This window comes from Diospyros lotus, chromosome 9 (genome assembly GCF_014633365.1).
Source record: "Diospyros lotus cultivar Yz01 chromosome 9, ASM1463336v1, whole genome shotgun sequence".
Taxonomy (NCBI): Eukaryota; Viridiplantae; Streptophyta; class Magnoliopsida; order Ericales; family Ebenaceae; genus Diospyros; species Diospyros lotus.
In genome coordinates, this window is record NC_068346.1 from 28,464,302 (window position 1) to 28,483,049 (window position 18,748).

At 35.9% G+C, this 18,748-nt stretch overlaps 1 protein-coding gene across 1 annotated transcript; it reads left to right on the forward strand.

Moving 5' to 3' along the window:
* The first annotated feature begins 2,302 nt into the window (after positions 1-2,302).
* LOC127810198 (cell wall / vacuolar inhibitor of fructosidase 2) lies at positions 2,303-3,040 on the forward strand. Its single transcript, XM_052349534.1, has one exon. The coding sequence runs from the start codon at positions 2,318-2,320 to the stop codon at positions 2,888-2,890; it is 573 nt and encodes a 190-aa protein (XP_052205494.1). The 5' UTR covers positions 2,303-2,317; the 3' UTR covers positions 2,891-3,040.
* The last annotated feature ends 15,708 nt before the right edge of the window (positions 3,041-18,748 follow it).

The window sequence follows — 18,748 nt, forward strand, 5'->3', positions numbered from 1 at the left end:
ATGATCCCGATGGAAACAACAATACTTATTCTAGTTCCTTTTGTCAGACGGTGCTTTCATTGGCCGAGGCTTCTTTAGATAGTCCTTACCTTCGATAGTGGCAAGGATCTCCCCTCTCGGGGCATTCAGAGGGCTAAACCCACTTGAGTCCCACCGAGGATGATGTTTTTCCCTCCGGTCCTCATTCTTTCTTTCTTTGGGGTGTTTCTTTTTTTTTCCTTCTTTTCTGCATGCTCTGCCCTCTTCGCTTGCATGACATCTTCAACATTTATGTACTTCATAGCACGACCTAAGATGTCCGTGAACGTGATCGGGGGCGTTTTGGCTAGCGACTAGGTAAAAGGATCGGGCCTTAAGGAATTCTGGAATGCTACCATAGCTATATTGTGGTCAAAGTTCTCAATGCTCAAAGCTTCCATATTGAAGTGTGAAACGAAATCTTTCAAAGGTTCTCCCTAGTTCTGCTTCAGACTAACGAGGGCCATGGTAAACCTTCGATGCCTCTGGAGCAGTGCGAAGTGCGCCAAAAAACTACCCCGAAGCTGCGCAAAATTTGCTATGGAGTGATGGGCCAGGTTTGAATACCAAGCACGCACGTGCCTTTCCAAGGTTGCCAAGAAAACCCTACACCACATTGCATCCGAAGCATCCTGCACCATCATATGAGAGGTAAAAAGGTCCAGGTGATCCATTTGGTCGGTGGTCCTCGCATAGGGCTTAATGGCTGGAATGCGAAGACGCTTTGGCGGTATGGTAGCCATGATCTCCGAACTGAGGGGCTGATTCACCGTTTTCCCCTAAGCCTCACCTAACTTTGGCCTCAAGGCCGCAATCTCTTCCTCCAACTGACGCAATCTCCTCTCCTGCCGCTGCTGCACATACGACATGTCAGAAGATTCGGCTGCCTCGCCACGCCCGTCATCTTGTCTGGGCCCCCGAGGATCCGCCTCCCGCGAATAGGACTCTTCTCTCCTTGGGGTTTCTTGCCTCTCATCTGCCCGAGAGTACTGAGCTTGCTGGTGCTGGCGATCCAAGAAGCCAGTGAGAAACTCCATCAATCGTTGGACCTGATTCTCCAAAAGCACTATCCGATCCGACAGGGGAGAAGGACCTTCTGGACTATGATCTCTCCCCGGCAGACTCCTTGGAGGGTTTTGCTGGCTCGGTTCTGGGGCGGGGTTAGCCCCAGCAGCTCGAGACTGTTGCCTCCTTGTTGCCATTGAAACCAAGAGGATTTGTTAGAATCGTCGCTGCAAGTTATACTACGGAGATAGAAAAGAAAATGCCTCGGCCCCACAGTGGGTGCCAATTGATGATGCGGTGGCTGATCACCCTCTTCTACCTCTGTCAGAACTCCTGCAACGGAGTCAGGGACTTGCTCCCCCGGTTTCTCTTCGACGATCAAGTCAGAACCCCGAAAAAAATCTCAGAAATATTCCTTATGCTCAAGAAATTAGAAGTTCGATCCCTTACCTCCCCACCTTCCTTTTCTTTTATCCTCGTGCTGAGATAAGGATCCTAGATAGAGATCTTCCGGATCTCTATCCCACGTTTCTCGGAATCTTGCTGACAAGGATTCCATAATCATAATCGCCTTCGAAGAGATCGAGATAGCTCTTATCTCCATGATCCTTGGTGGAATGGTTGATCCCCCAAGGGCTTGAAGACTTCCTTGCCCATCATCAGGCCAACTGGCATGGAAATGCATATCTGCCACGTGTCCCCGCTAGACCTAAGCGAGATAACGTAGGCGAAGTACCTCTTTAGCGGACACGTGGTGCTGCTGCCAATGGTTGCATGCCCGGGGCATTAGAGTAATTATGGACCCGAGGGTATTCCCCTCATCAAAAAGTCAACAATGCATCATATCCAAAGATCCATCAAGTTCTCATCAATATTCTTTTTCCCATAAAAATTTTAAAAAAATGTTCGATTCACATCAATTCTTCATCTTATCGGAATATCTTAATCCCATTACGCCCAATAATTGAAGGGTCCAGTTCAGGCCCTCCTTGTATCGTGAGTAAGCGTCTACAAATTGTGGCCCTTTTAGTACCAAAACAAACATGGATTCCACAAAAACAAATCACAGTGGAGCCACTCTCTTCATGCTTTTAGGTAGCTGTGGCCCGTGATCCATTTTTGGCAGCTGGGAAGCTTCCAAACATGGCCTCATGACCAGCATGATTGATGCCTGCCAAACATAATCCGAAATTCAATAAACAGAAGAAAAAACCAAAACCAGCTTAATAATGGACGGCAGCAATATTGCAAGTCAAACTAGTAGCATAACCTGTAAGGAGACCCTAAATCTGCAATGGCTTCTTCTACTTGTTCTTCTTCTTCTTTCTCCCTTCTTCTTTCCATTGCATTATTCATTTCCTTCTTCCGGCCACCGGTTCTGGTGAATGGAGACGCCGACTTGATCCAGAGGACCTGTAAGAGCACCAAACACTACGATCTATGTGTTTCATCTCTCAAATCCGATCCCACCAGCCCCAAGGCCGACACCAAAGGCCTGGCTGCCATTATGGTTGGAGTTGGAATTGCTAATGCCACGGCCACATCATCTTACTTGTCCTCTCAAGTGACGAGCATCAATGCCAGTGACATGCAAGTACTGAAGAAAGTCTTCAAGGAGTGTGCTGACAAGTACTCGAATTCTGGGAATTCACTGCAATCTGCATTCCAGGACATTGCTGCGGAGTCATATGACTATGCCTACATGCATGTCATGGCAGCTGCTGATTACCCCAACGCTTGTCATAGCGCGTTTAAGCGCTATGGTGCGTTGTCTTATCCTCCGGATCTTGCAGCCAGAGAGGATGGGTTGAAGCGTATTTGTGATGTGGTTTTGGGTATCATTGATCTAATGCTTGCAGATAAGTGACAGCACTGCCTTGTCTTGCTTTAGTTGTGCTTGTTAACTAAGTTGTACGTCTGTGCTTGTAGAGTAATTAATTTTGATGATGAGTACTATCAATAATGTGTACAACCAAATAAGAGAATCCAATGCCAGTTTTTGTTCTCTGATTGTTAATTTGGCTGGCATATTTTGATGAAAGATGCTAAGGGCCCTATTGTTAATTAACACCTCAAAATAAGTTTTTTTTTTTTAATTTTTAAAATGACATGAGTTATTTTCTTTATTTTTCACGTAAATTAGTGTTTTACGTTATTTTAACAAACCAATAAAAAAAAAGTTAGTTTTAATACCCAAAAATAGAAGAAGCATATGGGCTCAACCCAAATGGGCCAAGCCCTAGGCACTAGGGCTCTTTATGAGTGGATTTTAGCAAAACATGAATAATGAACATTACTTTTCCTCCTGAGTTTTTCCCTTTTCTATGCTCTGCCTTGTCACTTATTTTTTAGTTGTCAAGGAAACACTCAAAAAGATAGAATTATTATGTTACTCCAAGAAAATAACAAATCTCATATCACCATGTCTTTATGTCTTTATTGACCAACAACTAAGAAATGACATATGTTCCTATATCATTCCCAAATCTAAGAGAAAAGTCAATGAATTTAACTAACACTACAAAAAAATTGATTTTTAGCGATGAATTATAAACCGCCGCAAAATACTCTTTTAGCAGTAGTTTTTTTAATATTTTGTGACAATTTTGAAAAACTGTCGCAAAATTCATTAAAACATTCAATTTTGCGACGATTTTTAAAAAATTGCTGTTAAATTTAAAAAAAAAATAATTAAAAAATAAAATTGAATTTAGCAACGGTTTTTGAGAAAGTGCTGCTAAATTAAAAAATAATTAAATAATTCAAAATTAAAATTAAAATACATTTGCGACGATTTTTTAAAACTGTCGCAAAATTAAAAAAATAATTAAATAATTTAAAATTAAAATTAAATTAACATTTGCAACGATTTTTCAAAATCGTCGCTAAATTCATTAAAAAATTTAATTTAACGGTGATTTTGAAAAATTGCCACTAAATTAAAAAATAATTAAATAATTTAAAATTAAAATTAAATTAACATTTGCAACGATTTTGAAAAACCATCGTAAAATTCATTAAAAAATTTAATTTAGCACCGGTTTTTTCAAATCGCTGCTAAATTCAAAAATAATTAAATAATTTAAAATTAAAATTAAATTAACATTTGAGAAGATTTCTCAAAATCGTCGAAAAATTTATTAAAAATTGAATTTAGAGGCGGTTTTTGAGAAACCACCGTTAAATTGAAAAATAATTAAATAATTTAAATTTAAATTAAATTAATATTTGCGACAGTTTTAAAAATTGCCGTAAAATTCATTAAAAATTTTGAATTTTACTTACGAAAATAATTAAAAATTAAATTAATAAAAAGAAATATAAATTCTTAAAAAGAGATTTAAAATTTAATTTAAATTAATTGAAAAATTAATTAAAATTTTAATTTAAAAAAATAAAAATAAAAATAAATTTAACAAAATTTTAATAAATATATAAACTACTTTTTTAGTTTTAATCAATTAATTTAGTTAATTTAATTCAATTAATTTATTTTTAATTTTTTCCTTTACTCTTTTAAAAAATAATAAATTAATTAATATTTTTTAATTTATATTAAAAAATATAAAATATAATTCTGGAAAATAGTGTTTGTTTTGCTATATAATTTATATATGCAATTGTATAACAAGAGGGCTTGGCAGATCAGACGGTTTCGCTTGTACGCGCGCATAGTGAAGGTCGCGGGTTCGAAACTGGGGAAGGGGAGCCTTGCCATGTGCCTGGGTGCTGGGGCGGGTCCAAGCGGCTAGCCGCGAGCAGGCAGGCCACATGAGAGAAATAAAATTTTTAATTTTAGCGGCAGTTTCTAGAACCGTCGCTAAAATTAAAAATTTTAATTTTTTTTTAATTTTTGTTGCGGTTCTAAAAACTGCCACTATATATTTTAAAAATCGTCACTAAATCACTAATTTTGCAACAGTTATTCTAGCGATTGGTCAAAACCGCCGCTAAATGCCGGTTTTTTTATAGTGTATAATAGATATCAATTCTAAAGGATTTGAGAAAAATTTGATAGATTTGTTGTTATCCACATCTGGTTCAACAAATTCTCCATCACTCCATAACTGTCAAGATAAAAAGATTTCAAATATAAGACTTAAGTATCCCACCTCGCTGAGCCTTTATAAAGGGCAAGGACCCCCACAAGTAAAATATTTGAATCTTACTCATATTTTCTCACCACATACTATTCCCTAGTGACAATTTGTTGTTGATTTGATTTTTATGATGTATATCTTAACACAAAACTTTAATAATGAAAAAAAAGCAAGATCGCTACGGGGTAAACAGCGTAGTTCAAAATTTTGAATTTACCCCAATCCCGGCGATTGGATCAACGTCGAAATTAAATCACTCACAAACAAATAAATAAATCTAACCTTTAGATTATCGAGTCGTTTGCGGATTCGAGTCGTCCAAGCGTTCGGCCTCTAACTCGTGATATGCGGCACGCGTCCGTTGGCAAGGAGAGCAGAATAGGAGTGCTAGCTCCTTCTCCTTTGTGCGGCTTGAGTATGGATGGTAAAAGAACGCCTACGTTTCAAATCGATGCCCAAAAGAAATGGGAAGAGTGAACGGCAATACGTTTTTCAACTCTTGAAAAATGACACCAAAAATCACTGCACTTTGGGCAACCCATAAAGGAATATTTATAGTAAAATATCCTAGGGTTTCTAAAACCCTAATGGATTGGGCTAGCCCATTAATTCTAATTTAATTAGAATATTAAGTGGGCTTATTCTAGTCCAACTAGAAATATAATTAAATGGCCCAAATCCTTTTATGGGTTTAAATAAAATATTTTGGCCTAAATCTAATTCAAGCCCAAATATAATATTTAATATTTAGCCCAAATCTAATTTGGTCCAAATATAATATTTAATATTTGGTCCAAATCTAATTTAGTCCAAATATAATATTTATTTTAATATTTGGCGCAAATCCAATTTAATCCAAATATAATATTTAATTTAATATTTGGCCCAAATCTAATTTAGTCCAAATATTAACTTAAGCCTAAAAAATATTTTATTTCCTATTTATCACTCCAACAAATAGAAAATTATTAAATTAGAAACTCCTTCCTAATTTAATCAATTGCCATTTTTAGGAAACTCTTTCCATTATGACGACTTCTCGTCATATCGACGTCATTACGTCTATTTGTTTTTTTCCGTGAGAACCTACGACGGCACAACTTCTTGCCGAAGTGTCCCACTTAACCATACGTCCACTCTCCTGGTTTAAGCCAGGGACCGTGTCTATTGCGTATGACTCATTAGGCTTCCGAATATGTTGGCAATGTGTCGGTACAAACACATAAGACAAGATTGTCCTCTAGCAAGGCATCATGCCTACCTAATTATTCAGAAGGATTCATAATCCGCAAATAACCTTTCACGAGCATGGTTACCGTGTAATTCGATCCTCTCATCAATGTATCTTATGTGATCTCAAGTATGGCGATGTGTTGCTTGATAATGATCACATGAGTTTTCTTCGGTCTTCCGGATATCTTCACTTAATTAGAAAGTAAATCAATAACTCCTTATTGATCTCTTTCACCATGGCCATAGATTTAAAGTGAATATCCACCGAAGGCGCCTTAGATACATCATCCTCTATCAAGGGATAGACGAGTCCCATCTTGGCTATGCACCCATCTCCATAAGCCTCATGATATACCCAACGATTGCCCACATGCAGCCTTTGTCTAGGCCCATCGAAACGATGTCAAAGTATACCGGTCTTCTTATGAGATGACCGTGACAACCTCAGGTCCAAGGATTAGTTACACCCATCTCGTATGAGAATACTATCAACATATAACCAAAATGGATTCTCATGGTGAGTCATGTCCAGTGACACGTTCTCCAACATTGGTCACCTATGTACTTGTCTAGGCTGAAGGATCATTTCGAGGATACATAGCATGCAACGGAAGCGTTTTTAAAAAAAACTTTCCTCGTATTGATTAGAATCTAGGAAACTTACTTTTCCTTCGGATTACCGGACGGAATGAAGCGATAGGAGGAGGATGGGCGGGAGCTTCTTCTCGTGGTGGAGATGACGGCTGTCCTGCAATCGTTCGGCTCCTTCGCATCAGAACTTGAACGTTCTCTTGATCTTCCAAGGTATGACTCAAAACTCGTGGCCTCTCTTTCGGTTAAGAAGAGTAAAAATAAACTTAGATGAAAAACAACCAATGAGAGAATATATATAGGGAGAACCCTAGGGTTAATACCCTAGTGGGCCAAGTCCATTTAATTAATTTTCTAATTGGGTTAGCCCAATTAATTAATTAAAAACTAATGAACTATTATTTTATTCTAGCCCAATTAATTATGGACCATTCTGAATAAAATAATTCCCTCTCAATGTAATTCACCCAACAAGCCAAATGTATTAAATAATACATGAGTTATATCGAGCTACCCCGGGGACCAAAAGACAAATTATTCACGGCTACTAAAATGACCAAAATATCCCTGCTACCTAGTAGCTATATTTTGTCATTCTAAGTGTTCCAACTATCACCATATGGTAACACTGACCCCACGAATAATTTTGCATATGCAATGTCTTTGACCTACTAGTGTAATGACGAAAATACCCCTCTGCGTAACACCCATCATTTAGAAAGGAATAATGTACCAACACCTCTCTAAATGATTTCTACCATCCTTAGATCACTAGTCCAATAATCCATGACTACTCGAATGTACTTGCTTGTCACTGGGAGCTACCCAGAAGCACACACTCTTAAGTCACGTTCCCAGGCCCCTGGATTATTTGATTATTCTTGGACAATCACAAGGGGGTGAATCACAGAAACTATCTTGTATTAGTCTGTCTTAGCTAATTAGAAACCATACTCCTAACTCAAAAGGTTATTGATCTTTGATAGACCTCACCCACAGTGAATCTAAGAATATAGCTGTAGGTTCACTAGACCACCAACTAATACTCAAGTATTAGAGTACTCGTCCACGTAGTAGCAGTGATAGACTAGCTCCATGATAATTAGTACTTTGTCATTAGCTTCTATCACAGGTCCACTCTACGCATTCCAAATGCACTTGTACAATTAGAGTAAATGGACTGTTTACTGACTAAGGCAAGCCATCCTCCATTAGGATCTATTGCACAATGATCTTATCATGATAGAATGCCCAGTTCTATCAAAAGATCAAGAGTAATATTTTCTTGCTTATTAAGTACCCATGATTCATGCCTAACTGTGAAGAACGACCCATCACATGAATCACTTACTTAATAGCATGGACACTTTTCCAACAATTAAATGCAAATAATATATGTGCCATAAACCGACTAAAAGAAACATCATTACCATAAATTAAACAAAACGTGTCTTTAGGGCATACATTTCCAACATAGGCATCCCCATGCCTATGGGTGTGAGACCCCCATTGCTATCACATAGCAAAAACATAGCACATACAAGTCTTACCGCAATTGTCAATGTCCATTATTGACATTGTTATGACTTGGGACGTTTAATGATGTCTGGTAACTGTGATGCATCATCTCACATCTTTATAGATTAATCACAGTATACATCATATGGACTTCTATCTAGTTTCATTCGGTTATTATAATAATAACAAGAAATTAATGGAATGACTTCTTGTGAATTTGAACAACTCCTTATTCAAATAATAAACATGATTACAATTGTCAGTGTACAACATGCCCAATATGATTGGGTCTAAAGCACCTACACTAACAAATAAGTGCTGGTTAAATGATATCAAAATAAGTTTTTTGGACTTAAAGGTTGTGGACGTGTTGAAATAAGTGTTTTGGATTTCAAGGTTTTGATCTTAAACAATTCTTGAAAATTGTTTTAAACTTGTCTTTTAAATTAATGAATCCTTGTGGATTATAAAATATGATCAAATTTTTAAAAGATGAAGAAAGTAACCCCAAAATAGAAGAAAAATCATTTAAACATTAAATATAATGGCAAAATTGTCAACTTGTTTTCTAAGAATGTTGACTAGTTCTTCAAACTTAACATAAACTATCGACTTCCTTTTCAAGATCCTTGACTGGTTAAGATAAATTGTTAATTGCTTTCAAAATCAAGTAGGTCAATTTTAGTGAATATCTTTTAAATCAATGTTTTAGGATGAAACAACCAACTTCTTTTTAAACCTAGAAAGATGTCGATTGGTTTTTCAAATTTCGAAATAAATTGTCAATTACCTATTGAAACTATTAGCAATTTCTATTTGAGTATTAACTAAAGGCTAGTTTTCTACATACTAATTGTTTGCTAATTTGATCCCTAGTGGCTAGAATTTTACAGGGAACATTCAAGACTATAAACACATGACATTTTAAAGACCAAAGTAGTTGTTGCAAGAGTGGGCTTGTTCGTGTAAGATATTAGATCTTCAAATTACTTTTGAGCTTAATTGTTTCAATATTTTCTTCTTCAAGGCTTAGTCTTATTTTGTAAATTCACTTTAGCCTTGTTATAACATGATCTAGTGTTGAGATTCTCGTGTTCAGTTTTGTATTTCTCATTTCTCTTTGTAAGAAGTTTCCTAGTGAGAAGTGGTAGTAGGCTAGCAAGATAGGTAGTAATTCTATTGGATTATGGTTTGTAGTTTAATTTTGATTTAGTGAATTTGAAAATCTCTAGTTAGGTGTAGGGGTGTGCAGGGGTTCGGTTAAACTGAACTAACCGAACCGGTCAGTTCGGTTCGGTTACCCTCGGTCGGTTCGATTATGTGTTCAGTTAGCAAGGTTCGGTTCGGTTAGTTAAATATAAGCTCGGTTTGGTGGTCGGTTAACCGATTAATCAAAGCCGACCAATGATCAAACGACGTCGTTTTTGTGTATCATAAACGACGTCATTTTGTGATGGCTTCGGTTAACTGTGCGTGATGGGACTTCGAGTGCATTCTTGAGCCTTCTCCAGATTTCTAATCGACGAGAGAAAAAGAGAGAGAGAGAGAGAGAGAGGCTCGAAATTGAAACCCTAACCCCTACCAAAACCCTATCGTCGTCGTCGTTGTCTACCATTGTCATCGATTGCTTTCGCTCATCCTTCGTCACCACCGTCGTCCAACAGGTTAGTTCTACTTCTATTATCGACTCATCGCGCGATCTCTTTCTCTCTCGAGCGATCTCTTTCTCCCTCTCTCTCTCTATTTCTTTCTTAGTTGCTCTATGTAGCTATGCCTCTATCTCTCTGTATTTATTTTGTTATTTTTTTTCTTGCAGATATCACTGGCGTCCATCCACGGTCCACGATCCACTCCTAAAGCAATTTAGCTATCCGTCTATCCACTCCTAAAGGTTAAAGGTAACTTACCTTAGTTTGTTCTTTGTTGACTGTTTAACATTTTCGTGTAAATGTTTTTATTTTGTTCTTTGTTGACTGTTGTTCTGTTCTCTTTTGTTCGTTCACTAATCTAAAATTGTTCTGATGAGTCAATGGAACATTCGATTATTTTTTAAGTATCTTTTTGGTTGGATGTCACTGTTGTGTTGAATCTGTTCTGTTGATGTTCACTAATCTAAAAAAAATTCGTGTAAATGATTTTGTACTGTATGTGGTTGGATGTCATCATGTAATTGTTGTGTTGAATCTGTTGATGTCCACTAATCTGAGCAATAAGCGTGTAAATGATTTTATACTATATATATGTGGTTCGATGCACTGTTGTGTTGAATTTGTTGATGTCCACTAATTTAAAAAACTTTCGTGTAAATGATTTTATATTGTATGTGGTTGGTTGGATGTCACTCTTAAAAATAATTAGCACAACCAATCCATTGTTCTTATGTTGTGATCTTGAAATTTTTGCAGTTAAACAATAATGAAATCTTATCTTATAATGTCATGTCACATGCATTAACAACTTTAAAAAAAATTTCAAAATATGAATAAAGTAGTAATCCAACAAATTTAATAATAATTTAGTTATTTCTTTCCCCTTTTACTTTTTCATAAACACCATAAGTTTTCAAACTGCATGTCTCTTATTGTGTGCATTTATAAAAATGATATAGTTGGCTGATACTTTTTGCATCAACTGTATAGTTTTTATTACCTTCTTTGGCAGTGTGTGTGTTTATTAAAATAATGTATGTTGTATGTAAGGGAACAATACAAATTATACAATTAGAATATAATATATGATTATTTTTCCATGTTTGATTTTTAATATGAAGGCTTTACCAAAAGATAGCACAACAAACACAAATAACATAATGAAATAAACACACGTATTAGAACAACCAAAGCTTTCCTAAATAAAGAAAATGCCTTCATTGGGCTCAAATTAAACCACATACAGTATACAGAAGAAAAAATAATCTATCAACAGATTGTCAAATTAAAGAAAATGCCTTTATCAAGCTCAAATTATTAAATTAAACCACATAATGCCTCAATCCAAGAATCCACTTAAACTGAAATCAAAATGAAAGGAAAAAAAAAAAAAACAGAAGCAAAAAACAATCTGCCAACAGATTGTCAACACTCAACAGATTGCATAATTCCTCAATTGTTTTACTTATAAATGATGTGAGATCTTTTCACTCCCTAAGACACAAATCAAATAACAACAACTAGAATATATTTAAAATCACTCTTTAAATACAATACATATTAATTACAAATTTACAATTGTATTAATTTTAGATGGCAAAAGAAGAAGACACCAGTCACACAACAAATATCCCTAGTATGGATGATAGTTCAAGACCTACACCAATAGTACCAAGTCAAGGTAGTCAATCTGAAGCTGATAGAGGTGCAACATCACTAGGAAAGGCAAAGAGAAAAACATTAAGAGCTACCTCAGATGTGTGGGATCATTTTACAAAGTTTACAAATTCAGAGGGTCAAATTAAAGCGAGATGCAACTATTGTTCTACGGAGTTCCATTGTGATCCCCCAAAAAATGGGACTACGGCTCTAAGGAATCATATGGGAACATGTAAAAAACACCCTCATGCTTTGGAAACCCACCAAATGCAATTAAATTTGCAACCAACTTCAACGGGGGTTGAGAGAGAAAGGGATAGTATGGGATTGGTGAATTGGAGATTTGATCAAGTGCTTGCTAGAAAGGCTTTAGCTCGCATGGTGATAGTGGATGAGATGCCTTTCAAATTTGTCCAAAATGAGGGGTTTAGGCACTTCATTAATGTGATTTGTCCAAAATTTCGGATTCCTTCACGTTGGATAATTTCTCGTGATTGTTTTGAATTATTCAATGAAGAGAGGTTAAAATTGATGAATAAGGTAAAAAATTCATGTCAAAGAGTTTGCTTAACCACTGACACATGGACCTCCATTCAAAGGATTAATTATATGTGCTTGACAACACACTATATTGACAACAATTGGACATTGAAGAAAAAAAATTTAAATTTTTGTCTAATATATAGTCACAAGGGTGATGCCATTGCTATGGCAATTGAGAAGTGTTTAATGGGATGGAAACTTGATAGAGTTTTGAGTTTGACAGTAGATAATGCTAGTTCAAATTATGTTGTTGTGGGTAACTTCAAGAAAAAAATGGCAAAATGGGATGCTAGCATTATGAGTGGCCATTATTTTCATATTAGGTGTGTGGCTCATATAATAAATCTGGTTGTGCAACATGGGTTGAAAGAGCTAGATGATTCAATAACAAGAGTTAGGGATCCAGTCAGACATATTAGGCAATCTCCAGCAAGACTAAGAAAATTCAAAGAATGTGTGGAAATGGAAAAAATAGAGTGTAAGGGCTTATTGTCGTTGGATGTTGCAATTAGATGGAACTCCACATACTTGATGTTAGAGACTGCTCAAAAGTTTGAGAGGGCTTTTGAGAGGTTTGATGAGGAAGAGCCATGTTTTATGCTTGATCTTGGTACAAGTAGTTGGAATAATGACTTGCAACAGGTTATTACTATTGATGGGAGACCCAAGCTAGAGGATTGGACGTGGGTCAGAATGTTTGTTAGAGTGTTGCAACAGTTTTATGAGCTTACTTTGCGGGTTTCAGGTACTTCATATGTCACCTCCAACACTTTTTTCCATGAGATTAGTATCGTTCACTGTCTTTTTTACATGAGTGGCAGGAGGGTGATGATCTTGAGTTGAGTGAGATGGCTGAAAAAATGAAAGAAAAGTTTGATAAGTATTGGGAGGATCCAAAAAAAAAATAAATCACTTGCTTTATATTGCTGTGGTACTTGATCCTAGGCACAAGTTAGAGTTTATGGAGTATGCACTTCAGGAGATGTATCCAGGTGAGAAAGGGGTTGTTGCAGTTTTGTCCTTAAAAGATGCCGTATATATTTTGTATGAAGAATATAAGAAAAAATTGACGCCTCAAGGTGAAGCAAGAGAGCAGTCTCAAGTGTCTACTCCATCTATTGTGGAGAATGTTGAGAAGGGAAAATCTGGCAAACCAAATTTACTTAGTTCTCGTTTCAAAAAGTTTAAGTATACTAGTGGTAGTGGGTCTACAACTGTTCCTTCGGAATGGGATAAGTATTTCAATGAAGTGTGTGAGAAGGAAACTGATGACTTTGACATTTTGAATTGGTGGAAAGTGAATTCTCATTGGTTTCCTATTCTATCTTCTATAGCTCGGGATGTGTTAGCAATTTCAGTTTCTACTATTGCGTCTGAGTCTGCCTTCAGCACAGGGGGTCGAGTACTTGATCCATTTAGGAGTTCTCTTTCTCCTAAAGTGGTTGAAAGTTTGATTTGTACGCAAGATTGGATTCGGTCATCTACCACCCCAATGAGTGTTGAAGAAGATTTGGATCATGTTGAGCAACTTGAAGAAGGTAAACTAATTGTTACTCTTTTTTTTTTTTTTTACTTTTAATTCAATACTTGTTACTTTTAAATTATTTAATTAATTTTGTGTATTGTTTGTTTTAGAATTGGCAAAGGTTACCGTTGACAACCCTACACCAATGGAAATTTAGATTTTAAAGACTCATGCATTTGTAAGTAAGAGAATTTGTGCCTCTCAATATTTCAATTTCAGTATCTGTTTTGATGTGTTTAATGCATTAATTAATATTTGATTATTGCATTATTTTATAGATTTAGAATGAAGCATATATATTGCATTTTAGTTCATTTGGCTTCTCCAATATGTGTTTTTAGAAGTATCTGGCCATTTTCTTCTGTGTTTTTAGAAGGTTAGACAGTTGACTTCTCCAATATGACATGTATTGTTATCTATTGGTTATTTGGTTTGCTTTGGTTGACTGTGTTTAAGGGTTTGTTGGACTAGCAAGACAAAGTTAAGAGTCATCACTCATTACACATTTTCTTTTACACATTTGCTTTGTATTGTTTCTGTGAGATGACTGTTTTCTGGATTGGGGGAGCAAACCCAAACTTTGTTGCAAGTCTAGATTTGGGTTTTTGGCCTTTTGGCCTTGAGCACTAGCTGAGTGCAACAAGTCAAGTAACTTTGCTTCTTTTGATAGAGATATTCTTTTGGTGGAAACTTATTGATGACTGGTTGAAGGGATATCCAATGTTCATGTCCCATGTTGCCTTATAATTTTTTATTTGTTTCTATTCTACTTTTTGCTCAGATTACTTACAGCCTTTTGATGTTGCTGGTTATCAGTTTTAATTTTCGATGCTCTGAATGCAACACCAGAGATTTGTTTATTTTTTGGAAACTGTAAGTATTATAAATGGTGGTTGCTTCTTTATTTTAATTACTGAAAAATTTGTTTATTTTTTGGAATTCATGATTATGTTGTTTAGTTGATAGCTTCTGCAAATGATCCAATTGTTGATGGCTTTGTTGATTGTGTAAGACTTGCCTGGGTTATCCATTTGCTATTAGTAGAGGATGGGATTGATGCATGGGGTGTGCATGGATACAATATATCCATGATGGAGTTTCTAGTGGGGATAGAGAGAAAGAGATAGAGACTTGTAAATTGATCACCAACCCCATCGTGATGGGTTTCCTATATTTATCAACATCAATCAACTCAATAAAAGACTAAAATAAGAAAGAAAAAAAATGTTGATTCAATTGGAGTTGGTGCCCAATTTTTCCATCCGTCCAGAGGACAAACATGGAAGTAGAGTTGGCAAAATGGCTTGAACTTGCAGAGACCTAACCCTGCCCACACTGATTGGGTAAAGTCAAAGGCTATTTCACCACACTATAGTTAAGTCAAGTTCAAGAAATCCCTTATTTTTTTTTTTTTTTTCAATTGGGGTCAAGGCAAGGATGATATTTAGAATCCTTGACCTAACCTAATTTATGCCTCGCCTCATCATACCCCACTGTGCCCTCATCTTTTTAATCTAATCCTACTGACTTGGTTGTGAACAAGCATTAGGGTTCCATATGTTTGATTTCAATTTGTTTATTTCCTTTCATAATTTGCGATGTTCACTTAATCCTGAAAATTATGGCATGGGATTTGCTAAAATGATTGTTGTTTCTTTCCATATGTTTTCTTTGTTGAATTCCAATGATAGTGCACATGTGTTGTGTTAGTTTCTCATGCTATGAATTTTGGAACAGGAAATATCGAGACAATCAATTTGATCAAGGTAATTAGTTTAAGTATGCTGCTAATAAGTGATTTTTCTCAATCAATACAATACATATATTGTATTGGGTTTATTTATTTATTTTGCTTATTTTGGATGATGATAGAACATAGCACGTTATCTTTTAACTTGACAATAATTAGCACACTCATCACCTAGGATTGTGTATTTATTTTGCTTATTTTGAAAAATCGTTAGCACACCCAGAGTTGCTGCCTCCAGTCCATTTACATTAGTACATTACTTGGATGAATTTGTACAACTGCACAAAAACTTCTCTATTATTTATTGAGCTTCAAAAATGCATTCATTAGTTAGCAAAACTCACTATTTTTTACTAGTTTTTTTGATTTTGAAACTATGATATAATTTGTGCAGGTTGTGCCATTGTGGTGGAAAATGGAGTGGTTAATTTACCAGCTCTTGCCTCTTAGTCTTGGCAACCTCAATGCATCATTTTTCAAGAAATTTGGACTATAGCAGCAATGTAGTGGTATGGGTTTAGGTCCTTGATGTTAAGTGATTTTATTTTCTGAAATTGTATTTTGTTCATTTGATACTTATTCGTGCTTTGTTTACTTACAATTAGAGTATTCAAAATACTGAAAATAGCCAGTGTGAACAATTTAATTTACAAATTAGAGATAGTTATTCATGCTTTATTTTTTGGAATAGAAGTTTGAGTACAATTCATGCTTTCTTATGTAAACCGACCTGTTTGACACTTATACTTTATTTTATGCTTTCTTTTCTACATAAAATATTCGATAGTGATCGGGTAGGAATCCATGAATGTCGGTTCAGTAGATTTCAAAGGTTCAGTTAGACCGAACTGGCCTGTTCGGTTCGGTTATTATTATAGGCAAAACTTCGATTATCGATCCGGTTCGGGTAGTGTATTTTAGAGTCGGTTATTTTCGATTTCGGTTAGTTCGGTTATATTGGGCTGTCGGTCAGTTCGGTTTGGTTATAGCAACCGTTCGGTTCGGTTTGGTTATAACCGTTTGCACACCCCTAGTTAGGTGCTAGAGTAGTAGATGTAGGTTAAAAAGGGTCGATCAGTATAAATCCTCTGTGTCTCTTGTGTATGTACTCTTTCCAAGCATTGCATAGCACTTCTATTGAAAAACTCCATTGGATAAAATCATATTGCGTTTATCATTCAGAAAAAAATTTCAAGATCACCCAAATTTTTACTCACCCAATTCACTCCCATCTTGGCTGTATAGTGCAATATATATCAAAATCTACCTAACATTTACCAACTTGAGTGTCGGAGGCTAAACTAAGGGACCCAACCCTTCTTTTTCTTACAAGTGCTAAAATCGAGGCAAATCTTGGTGATTGATCTCAACATTATCATTTAGCTCCTATCGTAAGCCCAAGCAATCATTTACCTCCCCTAACACATTTACACTTCAAAGCTACTCAAGTTATTCAATCCTTATGGCACTGAAACACAATCCAACTAGTAGCCAAGTAGGTATGAAACAACCTCTAGAATCAACCCCAACTGAAAAACCAACCACTATCTGACCACCTTGATCATCTGGAAAGTTTGGTTCAATAGTTGACTAACTTGCTCATGAGTTATATTTGGTAGAATAACCATCAACCACTACACGAAAACAATCAATTTAAGATGAATTTTGAGATGAATTTTTGGTTTGAGACAGATTTCAGGTCGTCAGAAAAATGCTCGTCGCAAAATTTGAAACGAATTTTTTAGACAGATTTTTTTTCTCTAATTTGAGATGGAATTTTCAAGTGGATTTTGAGACAGGTTTTTTCTGTGTCTAATTTGAGATGGAAATTGAGCCATCTAAAAAATGCTCGTCACAAAATTTGAGACATTTTTTTAGACGAAATTTTTTTCATCTAAAATTTTAGATGAATTTTAAGACGAAAATTTCATATGGATTTTGAAATGGAATTTTTCATTTGTAATTTGACATGAATTTTATCTATCCAAAATTCCAGACAAATGTTGAGACGAAAATTTCAGACGGATCTAGAGATGAATTTTTTCATTTGTAATTCGAGACGGATTTTTAGATGGATTTTTGTGTATGTTTTTGTAAAAATCCATCTCAAAACCTATCTCAAATGTAAATTAATTTATAAATAGAAAATTAATTTTCTTACAAAATTTTAAAATTAAACATGATAGACATAGTGTATATATATATGCACCAATATAAAAAAAACACAAAGAAAATTAAAAATCATGCATAAAGATACATACATCATAATAAATAACATCATCCATGCTAAATATATAGTATTAATAATACTAACATTGTCCATGAATAGATTTATCTAGGAAGCGTTACAACCTAAAATCTATCCATACTAATGGCAAATCCTCCTAATGATCCAAAGTATTCTAAAGCGGCAACAATGAAGAAGGGTTTAGGACTCTGTCTTCCAAGATCAACAAATGCTGGTTTATTGGTTCCACAGCTTCCCTAACCACCTCTATTGTTGCCAAAAATAAACAATTAAATTTTATAACATGGGATCTACTTGAGCTCAGTGTCTAGTGAAGTAAGTTTGCTGCAAAGAAATTCAACAAGGATGCTTGCCTCAAGGATCTTACCACAAGGACTTCACCATAAGGATCTCGCCACAAGGCTATCGTTGCAAGGATCTCACCGCAAGGATCTTGCCATAAGGATCTCGGACCAACGATTTTACCGCAAGGATCTCGCCATAAGGAATTCGCCAAGGATCTTTTCCACAAGACTTTTTCACAAGGATCTCGCCATGAGAACTTTGCCACAAGGATCTCGCCACATAGCTCTCACTGCAAAGATCTCGCCACAAGGACTTCTCCTTAAGGGTCTTTGCCACAAGGATCTCACAGCAAGGGTCTCGCCTTAAGAGTCTTTGCCGCAAGAATATTGCCCTGTTGATACTCCAAAATTGTTTAGAACGCTCGCGAGAATCCTCGCTCGGGATAACCCTCTGATGCCTAAGTCAGTGCCGGATGAAAATAATTTTTTGTGAAAAACAGTAAAAACGTAGTCAATGTGTCAAAATTTTATCGAATTCTGGAATCCCTTTCAATGTCCTATGGCTGGGTATTTATAGGGCATGCTTCTAAATGATTCCTAGTGTTGATATGTGTCGCTTGTTGAG

What these genes read in the sequence shown, in the direction of transcription:
- LOC127810198 (XM_052349534.1), top strand. Translation starts at nt 2,318, where the DNA reads ATGGCTTCTTCTACTTGTTCTTCTTCTTCTTTCTCCCTTCTTCTTTCC.